Source organism: Mustelus asterias, chromosome 24, assembly GCF_964213995.1.
Source record: "Mustelus asterias chromosome 24, sMusAst1.hap1.1, whole genome shotgun sequence".
NCBI lineage: Eukaryota > Metazoa > Chordata > Chondrichthyes > Carcharhiniformes > Triakidae > Mustelus > Mustelus asterias.
This window is the reverse complement of record NC_135824.1, coordinates 36,222,790-36,239,830: the sequence shown is the minus strand read 5'-3', so window position 1 is coordinate 36,239,830 and position 17,041 is coordinate 36,222,790. Positions and strand designations below refer to the sequence as shown.

General features: G+C 45.3%; 1 protein-coding gene across 1 annotated transcript in view; it reads left to right on the top strand.

Annotated features, from left to right (window-relative positions):
- Positions 1-17,041, top strand: part of LOC144511312 (cell surface hyaluronidase CEMIP2-like) — a 165,913-nt gene that overhangs the window by 27,354 nt on the left and 121,518 nt on the right. The window contains exon 3 of the mRNA XM_078241555.1: positions 9,866-10,369. Within this exon, the coding sequence (XP_078097681.1) occupies positions 9,866-10,369 (504 nt within the window). The remainder of the gene's footprint in view (positions 1-9,865; positions 10,370-17,041) is intronic.

The window sequence follows — 17,041 nt, the reverse complement described above, 5'->3', positions numbered from 1 at the left end:
AACAGGCTTGAGGGGCCGAGTGGCCTACTTCTGCTTCTATTTCGTATGTTTGTCTGTTCCTAATAACCAGCTAATGGACATTTTAGTTTGGCTTCGGCCAGATTCACTCAACTCCTGCCCTCATTACAGCCTTGGTTCAAACATGGACAAAAAACCTGAGTTCCAGAGGTGAGGTGAGAGTGACAGCCCTTGACATCAAGGCCGCATTCGACCAAGAGTGGCATCAAGGAGCCTGAGTAAACTGGAGTCAATGGGAATTGGGGGGAAACCCTCCACTGGTTGGAGTCATACCCGGCTCAAAGGAAGATGGTTGTGGTGATTGGAGGCCAATCATCTCAGCTCGAGGACATCACAGCAGGAGTTCCTCAGGGTAGTGTTCTAGGCCCAACCATCTTCAGCTGCTTCATCGATGATCTCCTTCCATCATAAGGTCAGAAGTGGGATGTTTGTCGATTATTGTACAATTTCCAGCACCATTCGCAACTCCTCAAGATACTGAAGCATTCAACATTTAAATGCAGCAAGACTTGGATAATATCCAGGTTTGGGCTGATAAGTAGCAAGTAACATTGACGCCACACAAGTACCAGGCAGAAAACATCTCCAACAAGAGAGAATCTAACCATTGCCCCGTGACATTCAACAGGATTACCTTTATTGAATCCTCCACTATCAACATCCTGGGGGTTACCAAGGACTAGAAACTGAACTGCACTAATCATAGAACCACAGTGGCTACAAGAGCAGGTCAGAGGCCAGGAATCCTGCGGCGAGTAACTCATCTCCTTTCTCACCAAAGCTTGTCCACCATCTCCAAGGCACAAGTCAGGAGTGTGATGGAATACTCCCCACTTGCCTGGATGGGTGCAGCTCCAACAACACTCAAGATGCTGGACACCATCCAGGGCAAAATAGCCCACTTGATTAGCACCCCATCCACAAACATTAATTCCCTCCACCACTGATGCACAGTGGCAGTTGTGTGTACCATCTACAAGATGCACTGCAGGAAATCACCATGGCTCCTTTGGCAGCACCTTCCAAACCCGTGATTGCTACCATCTAGAAGTACAAGGGCAGCAGACGCATGGGAACACCATCATCTGGAAGTCCCCCTCCAAGTCACTCACCATCCTGTCTTGGAAATATATCGCCGTTCCTTCTCTGTGCTTGGACCTCTGGTTTACTAGTCCAGTGACATTACCACTACACCATCATCTCCCCCCTGTTTGTCCTTTTACCTTTCACCCCTTCTCTTTCTGTTCATCATGTAACCTTTGATCTCTCCTCTGTCGGTTTTACTGTTCCCTTTCGCTCCGTCATCCCTCAGTTTTTTATGTCATGTGCACCCTTTGCACTCAATACGGTTCTGCATTTGCCTCTTGTACTGCCTCCGAGATGAAACACTGTTTTGGTCCAAATATCTACACACATTTTGTGCAATTGTCTATCTGCAGATGAAGATTAACAGTTAAGGTATCATTTGGGCCTCTGTGCAGTCCTATGTTCCTATGTCCTCTGTCAATATGTACACCTTAACTTGTTCCAGTGCTTCGGAACCTCGAGAGCTGAGTGATTCCCAGGTTTTGATAAAATAAGTCGGAAGAAACAGCTTCCATTGGTGGACGGGTCAGTAACCAGGCAACACCTATTGGCTAAAAATACCAGAGTTGTGAGGAGACTATTCTTACACGTGTTATGATCTAAAATTCACTGTCTGGAAGGGTGATGAAAGAAGATTTCGATTAGTAACCATCAAAAGGGAGTTGAATAAATGCTTGAAAAATAAATAATGTGTGACAGTAGTGGGGAAGTGAGGATGATCAGGTAGCTTTGGAAAGAGTTGGCACAGGCGTGCTGGGCTGAATGGCCTCCTGTAGAGTAAGATTCTGTGATTTCTTCAGATCCTCACCCCTTCCCCCAGGGATTTTTTAAATCTTAAGATCTCCTCACTTGTCGTCAGTTTTGTGAAACTGGCCTCAAAACTCTGCAAGGTTTTGGGAGTGGGGGCAGAACGAGATCACGTGTTGTGCATTGCTCGACACTCAGTCATGAGTGAATAGTTTACAAGGAGCTAAAATCCTTCAGTGTGAAAGCTGCAGAGCAGTTTCTTTGCCTGACTTCTTAGAGGAGCGAAATGCTCTTTGACATAAAACGCGGTCGACAGGACAAGTGGCCGGGGGCTGACAGCTGGATTTTAGTTGTGTCCGCGTTACACAGCTGGATGGGTCTGGAGTGAGCGAGTTGTTATATAAGCAGGACAGGAGAGATGGATCACTGACTTCTCAACTATCCGTCATTTTCATGTTTTTCTGTTAACTATTTAAATCTTCAGTTTCATTGTCATTTTCTATGTCTCAGACATGGGTTTCCTCCCACAGTCCAAAGATGTGTAGAAATCATAGAAACCGTACAGCACAGAAAGAGGCCATTCGGCCCATCGGGTCTGCACCGACCACAATCCCACCCAGGCCCTACCCCCATATCCCTACATATTTTACCCGCTAATCCCTCTAATCTACACATCCCAGGACACTAAGGGGCAATTTTAGCACGGCCAATCAACCTAACCCGCACATCTTGGTGTAGGGTCGGTGGATTGGCCGTGCTAAATTGTCGCTCAGTGTCAGGGGGTAAGGAGGGTAAATACGTGGGGTTAGGGGGATAGGGGCTGGGTGGGATTGGGGTCGGTACAGGCTCGATGGGCTCCTTCCGCACTGTCGGGATTCTGTGATTCACATGTTTGACACGTCGATTATTGAAGATTGTTTCAAGTTTATTCTGAAGACTTTATATTATTAGAACCATCATCAACTTCAAATGGTTAAAAACAAAACAAATATTGACACTTTGGGCACAGAGGGAGCGCACGGCTCTCGCAGTCAGTGTTGTGAGCAATCAGCACGCACCTCACTTCACTTGTCCTTGCTTTCCATGCCAATCACTTCACTCACACCGGCAGGAAAAAAACTACCCGGACGGAAATCAGCAGAACGTGGCCACCCTGTGCATGGGCAACGGTCAACAAAATGTCTCGTGGGCTGCACTCAGAACCCGGATGGGCTGCATGTACCCCCCCCCCCCGCCCCCACCCCCCCTGCCCCCGCCCCCCCCCCCCGCCCCACTCCCTCGCCCCCTGCCCCCCCACCCCCCCCCCCCCCCCCTCCCCCGCCTCGGGCTGCAGATTGCCCACCACTGCTGCAGAGTCATGCAAATGTTATTGTGTGGATCCTCACAATATGAACAAAGTGGACCACCTGCAGATTGACATGTGCCTGCAAACTCTGCTTTAATTAAGAAGAAATCAGCATGAAATCCAGTACGGTAAAAACTCTGAATGTTGAATCTACAGCTCGGGCAGCAATTGTATAGAGACAGATTGAGCTGGCTCTGCAGGTGTGACAGGTGATCAAGAAGGCAAATGGGATGTTGGCCTATATCGCAAGGGGGATAGAATATAAAAGCAGAGATGTCTTGATGTGCAGAGAGTGTGTTGATGAAGGTAGGGCAGTTGATGTCATATACATGGATTTTAGTAAGGCGTTTGATAAGGTCCCCCATGGTCGGCTTATGATGAAACTGAGGAGGTGTGGGATAGAGGGAAGTTTGGCCGGATTGGATAGGTAACTGGCTGTCTGATCGAAGACAGAGGGTGGTGGTGGATGGAAAATTTTCGGATTGGAGGCAGGCTGCTAGCGGAGTGCCGCAGGGATCAGTGCTTGGTCCTCTGCTCTTTGTGATTTTTATTAATGACTTAGTGGAGGGGGCTGAAGGGTGGATCAGTAAATTTGCTGATGACACCAAGATTGATAGAGTAGTGGATGAGGTGGAGGGCTGTTGTAGGCTGCAAAGAGACATAGATAGGGTGCAAAGCTGGACTGAAAAATGGCAAATGGAGTTTAACCCTGATAAATGTGAGGTGATTCATTTTGGTAGGACTAATTTAAATGTGGACTACAGGGCTAAAGGTAGCGTTCTGAAGACTGTGGAGGAACAGAGAGATCTTGAGGTCCATATCCACAGATCTCTAAAGGTTGCCACTCAAGTGGACAGAGCTGTGAAGAAGGCCTATAGTGTGTTAGCTTTTATTAACGGGGGTTGGAGTTTAAGAGCCGTGGGGTTATGCTGCAACTGTACAGGACCTTGGTGAGACCACATTTGGAATATTGTGTGCAGTTCTGGTCACCTCACTATAAGAAGGATGTGGAAACACTGGAAAGAGTGCAGAGGAGATTTACCAGGATGCTGCCTGGTTTGGAGGGTAGGTCTTATGAGGAAAGGTTGAGGGAGCTAGGGCTGTTCTCTCTGGAGCGGAGGAGGCTGAGGGGAGACTTAATAGAGGTTTATAAAATGATGAAGGGGATAGATAGAGTGAACGTTCAAAGACTATTTCCTCGGGTGGATGGAGCTATTACAAGGGGGCATAACTATAGGGTTCATGGTGGGAGATATAGGAAGGATATCAGAGGTAGGTTCTTTACGCAGAGAGTGGTTGGGGTGTGGAATGGACTGCCTGCGGTGATAGTGGAGTCAGACACTTTAGGAACATTTAAGCGGTTATTGGATAGGCACATGGAGCACACCAGGATGATAGGGAGTGGGAAAGCTTGATCTTGGTTTCAGATAAAGCTCGGCACAACATCGTGGGCTGAAGGGCCTGTTCTGTGCTGTACTGTTCTATGTTCTATGTCTTGCTGCATCTGTACAGGGCATTGGTGAGGCCGCAGCTGGAATACTGTGTGCAGTATTGGTCCCCTTATTTGCGGAAGGATATATTGGCCTTGGAGGGAGTGCAGAGAAGGTTCACCAGGTTGATACCAGAGATGAGGGGTGTTGATTGTGAGGAGAGACTGAGCAGATTGGGTTTGTATTCGTTGGAATTTAGAAGGCTGAGGGGGGATCTTATAGAGACCTATAAGATAATGAAGGGGCTGGATAGGGTAGAGATGGAGAGATTCTTTCCACTTAGAAAGGAAACTAGAACTAGAGGGCACAGCCTCAAAATAAAGGGGGGTCAGTTTAGGACAGAGTTGAGGAGGAACTTCTTCTCTCAGAGGGTGGTGAATCTCTGGAATTCTCTGCCCACTGAAGTGGTGGAGGCTACCTCGTTGAATATGTTTAAATCATGGATAGATGGATTCCTGATCGGTAAGGGAATTAGGGGTTATAGGGATCAGGCAGGTAAGTGGAACTGATCCACTTCAGATCAGCCATGATCTTATTGAATGGCGGGGCAGGCTCGAGGGGCTAGATGGCCTACTCCTGCTCCTATTTCTTATGTTCCTATGTCAGCAGGTGCACAACCCTTCATCAGAACTGACTGCTTCACACTCCCTCTTTTATACTTGCTTGATGGGCACCACTGGCATTTGTTGCCCATTAAAATGAATGACTTGTGAGAGCGTTTCGGAAGGCAGCTCAGAGCCACGGTGCGGCACAGTGGTTAGCACTGCTGCCTCACAGCGCCAGGGACCTGGGTTCGATTCCCGGCTTGGATCACTGTTTGTGCGGAGTTTGCACATTCTCCCCGTGTCTGTGTGGGTTTCCTCCGGGTGCTCCGGTTTCCTCGCACAGTCCAAAGATTGTGCGGGTTAGGTGGATTGGCCATGCTAAATTAGTGTCAGGGGGACTAGCTATGTTAAATGCATGGGGTAATGGGGATAGGGACTGGGTGGGATTGTGGTCGGTGCAGACTTAGTGGGCCGAATGGCCTCCTCCTGCACTGTAGGATTCGATGAAACTGAATTCAATGTCAGAAACATTACTGTCGATCTGGAGTCACGCACTGGCCAGATCGTGTAAGGACAGCAGGCTTCCTTCCCACTGCTAACACGAGCTATTTATTCCAGATCTACTGCATTAACTGGATTGAAATTCTGTGATGGGATTTGAACTTGTGTCTCTGCATTGTTAGTCAGGTTTCTGTATGGAAAGAGGATTAGTCAGGAGATTGGGGCTGTATACCTGCCTCAGCATCACCAATAGATTTCACTGCTCCTGCAGCCTATCTCCAGCAGACAAACTGTGATGTGTGATTGGTGCTCGTGTCACCTGTTACAACATCTGTTCAGATGCCAACTTATCTGGTCAGAGAAAAACCAAAGTACAGCAGGCAGTCACTGTGCAGTAATCTTGTGCATTGCAACATATGGCCAGTACATCACAGCTCCTGCCAAGTTATTTGAATGAGTGCTACGAGTTTAACATAGGGCACTTATCGATTTATACAGAGAGGGAGTACAAGGAAGATTTGGAAAATGTGTTTCATTAGATTAGAAGCTAGCAGAGAGGAGGAGGAGGAGAAATTGGCACACAGGGGACAGTGGAACAACAATGCAGTGTTTTAATAAGATTACAGAAAAGTACATTCATTATGAAGGAGGGCATACATTAGCAATAGCTTTAGTATGCCATGGGCAAATGAAGAGGTAAGAAAACAATTAAACCTGAAGAAATTCACCATAAGAATATAAAATAATAATGACAAACAAACGAAACGGAGAAAGTGAAGATATAAGAAAAGTTTAAAAACATGGGAACAGGCTACAGCCTCTTCCACCACTACTTATAATACACTGAGATGATTTTGATTTATTATTGTCACATGTATTAGTATACAGTGAAAAGTATTGTTTCTTGCACACTATCCAGACAAAGCATACCGTTCATAGAGAAGGAAATGAGAGAGTGCAGAATGTAGTGTTACAGTCATAGCTAGGGTGTAGAGAAAGATCAACTTAATGCGAGGTAGGTCCATTCAAAAGTCTGACAGCAGCAGGGAAGAAGCTGTTCTTGAGTCGGTTGGTACGTGACCTCAAATTTTTGTATCATTTTCCCGACAGAAGAAGTGGAAAAAGTGAATGTCCGGGGTGCGTGGGGTCCTTAATTATACTGGCTACTTTGCCAAGGCAGCGGGAAGTGTAGACAGAGTCAATGGATGGGAAGCTGGTTTGTGTGATGGATTGGGCTACATTCACGACCTTTTGTAGTTTCTTGCAGTCTTGGGCAGAGCAGGAGCCATACCAAGCTGTGATACAACCAGAAAGAATGCTTTCTATGGTGCATCTGTAAAAGTTGGTGATCTGGACACCTAAAAACTTGAAACTTTCAACCATTTCTATTTCATCCCCATTGATGTAGACAGGGGCATGTTCTCCTTTACGCTTCCTGAAGTCGATGATAATCTCCTTCGTTTTGTTGACATTGAGGGAGAGATTATTGTTGCCGCATCAGTTCACCAGATTCTCAATCTCTTTCCTGTACTCTGTCTCATCGTTGTTTGAGATCCGACCCACTACGGTGGTGTCATCAGCAAACTTGAAAATTGAGTTGGAGGGGAATTTGGCCACACAGTCATAGGTGTATAAGGAGTATAGTAGGGGGCTGAGAACACAGCCTTGTGGGACACCGGTGTTGAGGACGATCGTGGAAGAGATGTTGTTGTCTATCCTTACTGATTGTGGTCTGTGAGTTAGGAAGTTCAGGATCCAGTCGCAGAGGGAGGTGCCGAGGCCCAGGCCACGGGGTTTGGAAATAACTTTCGTAAGATTGTACATGAACATGTAGGATGTATGTGAACCCTATTTATTCACCGTTGCTCCATATTTCTTGATACTCTTACCACCAAAGATCCATTGGTCACAATCTGAAGAGTTGCAAAAGTCTCCCCAGCCTACTGAGGACAGAATTCCAGATTTCCGCTGTGATGTGTTTCTTTATTTCACTCCTGAATATCTCACTCAAATTTTCAGATTATGACCTTTTGTTCCGGACACGGAAAAATAAGAGGAAATATGAGGAAATGGAACATTAAAGTATTTTGTGGTATAACAAAGATGTGTCAACATTGAGATGAGTCAGTAGATAGGAAAGTAAATTGTAAAGAGGATGTAAGGAGGCTACAAAAGGACATGGATAGGTTAACCGCGTAGTCAAAAATCTGGCGAATGGAGTATAATGTGGGCAAATGTGAAATTGTCCATTTTAGCAGGAAGAATAAAAGAGAAGCTCATTATCTAAGTTGGTTAGAGATTGCAGAGCTCTGAGGTGTAGAGGGATCTGGGTGTCCTAGTTCATGAATCACAAAAGGCTAGTAGGCTTGCAGGTACAGCAAGTAATTCGAAAAACTAATAGAATGTCATCATTTATTGTGAGGGGAATTGATTACAAAAGTAGGGAGGTTTTGCTTCAGTTACACAGGGCATTGGTGAGAGCACATCTGGAATACTGTGTACAGTATTGGTCTCCTTATTTAAGGAAAGATCTAAATACATTAGAAGCAGCTCGGAGAAGGTTTACTAGACTCATTCCAGGAATGGGTGTGTTGTGTTATGAGGAAAGGTTGGAGCGGTTCGGTTTGTATCTACTGGAGTTTAGAAGAGGTGACTTGATTGAAACCTTTAAGATCCTGAGGGGTATTGACAGAGTGGATGTGGATAAGATGTTTTCTCTTGTCAGTGAATCTAGAACTAGGGGCCACTGTTTAAAGTAAAGGATCTCCCATTTAAGACAGAGTTGAAGAGAATTATTTTCTCTGAGGATGGTGAGTCTCTGGAACTCTCTTCCTCAGAAGGCGATGGAAGCAGATTCTTTGAATATTTTTAAGGCTGAACTAGAGAGATTCCTGATTAATGGCACAGTGGTGAGCACCACTGCCTCACAGCGCCAGGAACCTGGGTTCAGTTCCAGCCCTGGGTAACTGTCTGTGTGGAGTTTGCACATTCTCCCCATGTCTGCGTGGGTTTCCTCTGGGTGCTCCAGTTTCCTCCCACAGTCTGAAAGATGCGCAGGTTATGTTGATTGGCCATGCTAAATTGCCTCCTTGGTATCAGGAAGATTAGCAGGGTAAATACGGGGGGTCATGGAAATAGGGCCTGGATGGGATTGTTGTCAGTGCCGGCTTGATGGGCTGAATGGCCTCCTTCCGCACTGTAGGAGATTCTATGATCCTATGAACAAGGTGATGAAAGGTTACCCAGAGATAGTCAGGAATGTGGGATCGAAGTTACAATCAGATCAGCCATGATTTATTGAGTGGCGGAGCAGGTTCGAGGGGCTGAGTGGCCTCCTCCTCCTGTTCCTAATACGCTTGTTGATATAATGATCAAAAAGTGGGAAGCTCCCAGTAATGGAGCACCTATTGGACTGTATTGCCGTGAGCTAACTGTGGTTCAGTAGTAGCAGATTTCACTCTGAGTCGGAAGGTTATGGGTTCAGGTCTCACTAAAAGGACTTGAAAATATAATCCAGACTTCCCTCTAGTATGGTGCTGCACTGCTGGGGATGCCAACTCTCAGATGAGGTGTTAAACTGAGGTGTTAAACTGTCTGCTACCAGGTGAATGCGAGAGATCAGATGGTGCTATTTTGAGAAAGGGAATGAGGATTCTCTCAGTTTCCTCAACAATACCTATCCTTGACCACTGCCTGAATCAAATGATCTGGTTGTTATATTGTGGGACCCAGTAGCAGGTGGTAAGAGCAGGAGAGAATCCTGCTCAGTAATGCTTGGTGCTGAGTGGCGCCCCGCCAAGCGATAAGCCTCTGGCGAAAGGCTAGTGACCTGTTCCAGGAAAAAACCTGCTATGGGAACAGATGAAAATCAGCCTTGTGCACCACTAGGAGTAGAAACATCAACAATATTGTGGGGCCTACATTCCAACAGTGACATCAGTTCAAAGGTACATCTGCCTTGAGCCACTTTGGGAGGTAGTAATTTCATGAAAGGTGCTACTCCTGCAAGTCATTCTGACTTTCCACAGTGTGTAGCGACTGATATCAGGGAGTGAGCGTCTATTAGTGGACCAGTTTACAATTTCTGTATCTTGGTAAAAGATTCTGACCATTTGATTGTTTTTTGCCCACAGGTTTTGACCAAAGTCTTCAGACTTCTTCCATAAATGTGCCACGGGTGCCCGGCTATGGCACAGCCAACCTGTCTAGCACCTACCCACTTTCCCATCGCGCAGCACGGAGTGTGAGGCCCAGGAAAGGGAAGCAGGAAAGCAGCTTGCTGACTCTGTACCAGGGCATGAAGGAGATGAAAGCAACACTACTGCCTTGCGACGCCCTTGTTGAGGTAACCAATCACGTACTGAGAAAAGCTTCAGGGGAAAATTTGTCCGAGGATTTCTTCCAGCTTCCAGCCTGTAACCAGAAACTAAATTCCCAGCTCAGCAAAATTAATCCACTCAATCTGGTAATGGTAAAGGTAAAGCCGCAGCTACTCTATCAAGTCTTACTCTTCCTAAGAAGGCTGGACTTGTTATTGGAGACACACCTAGCAAAATCGTTTTCCATTATGAAGAAACTGTTGGTTAATAAGGAACAAATGGTATTGAAGATGACAGGTAACAACCATAATAAGTATGGTATGTATTTGATTATAATATTGCTTTCATACTAACTAGATTTATTGAGTACTGTAAAATTCATGAGCATCTTTGGTGTCAGTCCATAAATATGTTGAGTTGGGAAACCGCTGGGTCATCTCAAAGTCTAGGACAGATGCCAAAGAGAAGCAAAAGTGAAAGAAAATCTGAGATTGTTGGATTTGCAGACCAAGTTGCTAATTCAACGTTTTGCTACGTGTTAAGAGTAATTTGGATTCAAAGAATTGGAATAAAATGGTGCTGGCGACTTGTCCAACACAATTCCAATTCAAATCGTTCAGTACAATGAATGAAATGACTGAATTGACAGGGGCAGATTGTACACAGCAATGTGCAGCTCTTAGCTACCCATTGAAGCAACCTGAAATTGCCACTCAGTTGTGTCAATAGTGCCAGACTTGCAGCAGATCAGTGGGGCTCCTTTCAGATGTCAAGGCAGCTATGGATGTATAAAATATGTGGTGGCATAGTGCTACTGTAACTGAACTAGTAATCCAGAAACCCAGAGTAATACTCTAAGGACCCGGGTTCGATTCCCACCATAGCAGATAGTGAAACTTGAATTCAGTTTAAAAAAAATAAATTTGGAATTAAAAGTCTTACTGATAACCATGAAGCCATCATCAATTGTTGTAAAAACCCATCTGGTTCACTAATGTCCTTTAGGGAAGGAAATCAGCCGTCCTTACCCGGTCTGGCCTACATATGACTCCAGACCCACAGCAATGTGGTTCACTCGGAATTGCCCTCTGAAATGGCCCAGCAAGCCATTCAATTCGAGGGCAATTGGGGATGGGCAATAAATGCAGTCTTGCCAGCAATGCTGACCTCCTGGGAATGAATCTAAAACATTGTCCTCGAATGCAGGTCATTAAACTATCTTTCCTCTTGACTGGTCAGGTGTGTTTCTCCAGCACTCTCTGCTGCTTCAGACCCCAGCAATCACATTTTTCTCTATCCCAAAATATAGTTAATGTTCTTTTTTGTTTGCAAATGTAAAACAGGTGTTGTCTGAGGGATTGCCCCATGTTTCTTGCATCTCATGATGTAAATTGACGGCCGTGGGACTGTAGGGGGTGAGGTCCTTAAAATGATTACTATTACTAAAGAGGTAGTGCTTGGTAGGCTAATGGGACTAAAGGTAGACAAGTCCCCAGGCCCGGATGGAATGCATCCCAGGGTACTGAAAGAAATGGCAGAAGTAATGGCAGATGCGTTGGTTGTAATTTATCAAAATTCGTTGGACTCTGGGGAAGTGCCAACTGATTGGAAAACAGCTAATGTGACGCCACTGTTTAAAAAAGGAGGTAGACAAAAGGCGGGTAACTACAGGCCGGTTAGCTTAATGTCTGTAGTTGGGAAATTGCTGGAATCCATCATTAAAGAAGAAATAGCAGGACACCTGGAAAAAATGGTTCGATCAAGCAGACACAGCATGGATTCATGAAGGGAAAGTCGTGTTTGACGAATTTATTGGATTTTTATGAAGATGTCACTAGTGTGGTTGACAGAGGGGAACCGGTGGATGTGGTGTTTTTGGATTTCCAGAAGACGTTCGATAAGGTGCCTCACAAAAGGTTGCTGCAGAAGATTAGGGTACACGGAGTTGGGGGTAAAGTGTTAGCGTGGATTGAGGATTGGCTATCTAACAGGAAGCAGAGAGTTGGAATAAATGGGTGTTTTTCTGGTTGGCAGTTGGTGACTAGTGGCGTGCCGCGGGGATCGGTGCTGGGGCCTCAACTGTTCACCATATACATAGACGATCTGGAGGAGGGGACCGAGTGTAGGGTAACAAAGTTTGCGGATGACACAAAGATGAGTGGGAAAGCAAATTGTGTGGAGGATGCGGAGAGTCTGCAGAGAGATTTGGATAGGCTAAGTGAGTGGGCGAGGATCTGGCAGATGGAATATAACGTTGACAAGTGTGAGGTTATACACTTTGGAAGGAATAATAGTAAAATGGACTATTATTTAAATGGTGAAAAATTACAACATGCTACTGTGCAGAGGGACCTGGGGGGTCCTTGTGCATGAATCGCAAAGACTCAGTTTGCAGGTGCAGCAGGTGATCAAGAAGGCAAATGGAATGTTGGCCTTTATCGCGAAGGGGATGGAGTATAAAAGCAGGGAGGTCATGCTGCAATTGTACAAGGTACTGGTGAGGCCACAACTAGAGTACTGTGTGCAATTTTGGTCCCCTTATTTAAGAAAGGATATATTGGCCTTGGAGGGAGTCCAGGGAAGGTTCACCAGGTTGATACCGGAGATGAGGAGTGTAGCTTATGAGGAGAGATTGAGTAGATTGGGCCTGTACTCGTCGGAGTTTAGAAGGCTGAGGGGAGATCTTATAGAGACATATAAGATAATGAAGGGGTTAGACAGGGTAGAGGCAGAGAGATTCTTTCCACTTAGAAAGGAAACAAGAACTAGAGGACACAGCCTCAAAATAAGGGGGAGTCAGTTTAGAACAGAGTTGAGGAGGAGCTTCTTCTCTCAGAGGGTAGTGAATCTCTGGAATTCTCTGCCCATTGAAGCAGTGGAGGCTACCTCATTAAATATGTTTAAGACACAGATAGATAGATTTCTGATCAATAAGGGAATTAAGGGTTATGGAGAGCGGGCGGGTAAGTGGAACTAAACCACTATCAGATCAGACATGATCTTATTGAATGGCGGAGCAGGCTCGAGGGGCTAGATGGCCTACTCCTGCTCCTATTTCTTATGTACTTATGTACTTAAATTAGATCCTAAAAAGAACCATCTTCCATGCTGCCTGTGACTGTTAGGTTCACCAGTAAGGATTTCAGAATTAATTCTAACTTTTAAGTAACATACATTTAGATATTTCATCTCGTGTTTACAATAGCCAACACAAGTGCAAGTTATTAAATAGTGTGTATGTGTTCAAGCCCCACTGCTGGGACTCGACCAATAACCAAGGCTAACTTTAGATGGTGGTGCTGAGGAGTGCCGCACCGTCAGAGGTACCGGCTTCCAGATGAGATGTTCAATCGTGGCATCTGTTCTCTTGAGCGAATGTAAAAGATTCCACAGCAATATTCGAAGGAGTTGTCTGAGCTTACAAGTCACTATTTATCTATCGACCAATGTCAGGACAAATTGCGTTTTGCGGGATCTTGCTGTGCATGTATCAGCTGCTGAGTTTCCAACATTAGGACTGCGGCTGCTCCTTGAAGGTATTTAATTGGTTGTGAAGAAATGCCTTGAGGTGTCAGCCACTTGCACAGAGTGCTTACAAAGACAAACCTCTCTGTTTTACGCAGAACCATTTCAGAGCTCATTACCCATTCAATGCAATGAAGAAAAGAATACGTGAATGAGTGGGTGCATTGATGAACTTATAGGCCATTGATATTGCTGAGATAATTTCAACAGCACTCTTAAAGCTGCTACACAATAGACATCCATCATTGTGATTCTGTTCACTTTGAAGTGAATTTAACCACATATATAACCAGGAGAGGTGATGGCCGAGTGGTATTATTGCTGGACCAATAATCCAGAAACTCAGCTAATGTTATGGGGACCCGGGTTCGAATCCTGCCATGGCAAATAGTAGAACTTAAATTCAAGGAAAAAAATCTGGAATTAAGAATTTACTGATGACCAGGAAACCATTGTCGGAAAAGCCCATCTGGTTCACTAATGTCCTTTAGGGAAGGAAATCTGCCGTCCTTACCTGGTCTGGCCTACATGTGACTCCAGAGCCACAGCATTGTGGTTGACTCTCAACTGTCCTCGGGGAACTAGGGATGGGCAATAAATGCTGGCCAGCCAGCGACGCCCATGTCCCACAAATGAATTTTTAAAAATGTCTTGCATGTTAAGGCAGCACTGGTGACCTGGGCTATTCAAATGAATAATTCACGAATAAGTAGATTACCTCACTCTGTCATTTCCAGTTATGCAATCTCCCAAAAACAGGAAATGTAGGCAATGGAATGTTTGCATTTCTCACCTAATATTCCCCCTTATCCTAAAGCACCTTTCACTGGATGTAACTTACTGAATAAGTAACAGGACTGTAACTCAGCGAATCTCTGTGCTGTTGCTTGTGGCTGTCACTGTGAATACTGCACATTGAATGTGTTCTATTTTAGAGCTATGGTTAATCTGAAAGGCTGCCTACATTGTTGGGAGGACATTCTCACCAGCTACAAGCTTTGTTTGGTTGTATACTTCAGTTTCTGGGAACTAAGTGTGCATGAACCAGTTCCCAACATTGACAGAGTGTGAACTCATTGCGCCAATGTTATTTTAAGGATTTAATTAAGTCAGCATGATTTCTAACAATTTTTAGAGTGTAAGCTTCTTTTGACAGCAGCTACCTTATAAAGATACCACATGAGTAGACTAAGGATCAGTAAGGCAGCTCAGAAATGGTAGGTAAGACTATTGAAAGCATTACAAAGAACAGTACAGCACAGGAACAGGCCCTTCGGCCCACCAAGCCTGTACCGGTCACGTTGTCCTATCTAGACCAACTGCCTGTATCCCTCTGTACCCTGCCGATCCAGATATGTCTTAAATGCCACTAACACATTTGCCTGAACCATCTCACTTGGCATTCCAAGCTCCCACCACCCTCTGTGTAAAAGAAAACTTCCCCCGCACACCTTTACTGAACCTATCCCCCCTTACCTTGAACTTGTGTCCTCTTGTGGATTGTCATTTTTGCCCTTGGAAATGGCTTCTAACTGTTCACCCTATCCATGCCCCTGTACAGACCTGTTACAGACTGTATAAACTTCAGCGTCCTGTTTCTACGTGGGAGCAGGGGTAGGCCATTTAGTCCCTCAAGCCTGTTGCACCAGAGTTAGATTGTGGCTAACCTGCACAGCAATTCCACTTACACTTGCTCTGTATCCCTTCATATCCTTTCCTAACAAAAAATAACTATTGATTCTGTAATAATATGGCACACTTCTGACATCATCAAGAGGCTTCAGATTTTGTTAGGAACAAAAGGGCTTTATTGATAATGGGAAGCTGTATACAAGAGGTTGTTGCCCTAGGCTGCCTGGAGCAGCACTCCAGCCTTTACATGTCTCCTACATGGCTGCCAGATGTATTCTGCCTGAGAGAGGTGGGGTGATTACTCACTCCCATTCCCATTGGTCCCTCAAGTCAGGTGACCCACTTCTGCTGTACTGTCTTAAAGATGTGGAGATGCCGGCGTTGGACTGGGCTAAACACAGTAAGAAGTCTCACAACACCAGGTTAAAGTCCAACAGGTTTATTTGGTAGCAAAAGCCACTAGCTTTCAGAGCGCTTGCTGCTCCTTCGTCAGGTAAGTGGGAGTTCTGTTCACAAACAGGACGGCAAATTTGTTTGTCTGTCTTAAAGAGACAGGGTGGGGTCTTGAGTGCGTGTTTGCTGTCCATGGGAAGTGCTGGTTCCTATCGGGGGTGGGGCGCTGGGGGCGAACGCCAGCACTGATCGGGGGAGGTTACTTTTTGCTATGATTGGGGCGCCCTTTAAACATGGTGCCCTGATCAGTGCAGCTGGGTTGAGACCCCACCCTCCTATGTGACAGTGTGAAATACACCCACCTGTTTTTGGTGAGAGTGTGGCACAATCTAGAGAAACACACGCTGCTTTTCTTGCCGGAACCAACACTCTGCCATTTTTGGTAAGATTCCCCCCACAGACACCACATAACAACCGATCCCATTGTGAGAGTTTCAATTTACCCAACCTCCGGGTTACGTGGGGATCAAGTTTCAGATTTTCACTATTTTCACTCCTGATTGGCTTGAATTTTAATTTTACAAAAATGCTTCCATGTTCTGGACTCCACCACCTTTATTCTCTCTATCTCCCCTATCCAAACCCTTCATCATTTTAAATCTCTCCCCTCAACCATCTAAATTCAGTGGAATCCAAGCCAACATTATGCGATGACATAGTGGTATTGTCACTGGACTAGTAATGCAGAGACCCAGGGTAAGGCTGTGAGGACCTGGGTTCGAATCCCACCACGGCAGCTGGTGAAATTTGAATTCAATAAAAATCTGGAATTAAATGTTTAATGGTGACCATGAAACAAATGATTGTTGTAAAAACCCATCTGGTTCATTAATGCCCTTTAGGGAAGGAAATCTGCCGTCCTTACCTGGTCTGGCCTACATGTGACCATGATGTGGAGATGCAGGCGTTGGTCTGGGGTAAGCACATGTGACTCCAGAGCTACAGCAATGTGGTTGACTCTCTTAATGGCCCAGCCAGCAATGCCCGCATCTCCATAACCTCTCCACACAATTTAACCCTTTAAACATTGTTGTAATTCTCGTGAATCCATGCTGTAAATCTGCCAAGGCCAATGTATCTTTCCTAAGGTGTGATGCCCAGTATAGCACTGCCGATTGGTGTGATCAAGCTTCTGTGCAAGATATTCATTTGTATTCATTAAACGAGAACAATTTCAAAAAGACCAATGCATTTTTTCTTTCATGGGGTGTGGAAATCATTGACAAGGCCAACACTTGATGTCCATTTATTCCCAATTGCCCTTGAATTGATTGGCTTGCTAGGCCATTTCAGAGGAGTCTGAAGTCGCGTGCAAGCCAGACTGGGTGAGGATTTCAGATTGCTTTCCCTACAGGGCATTAGTGAACTAGATGGGTTTTT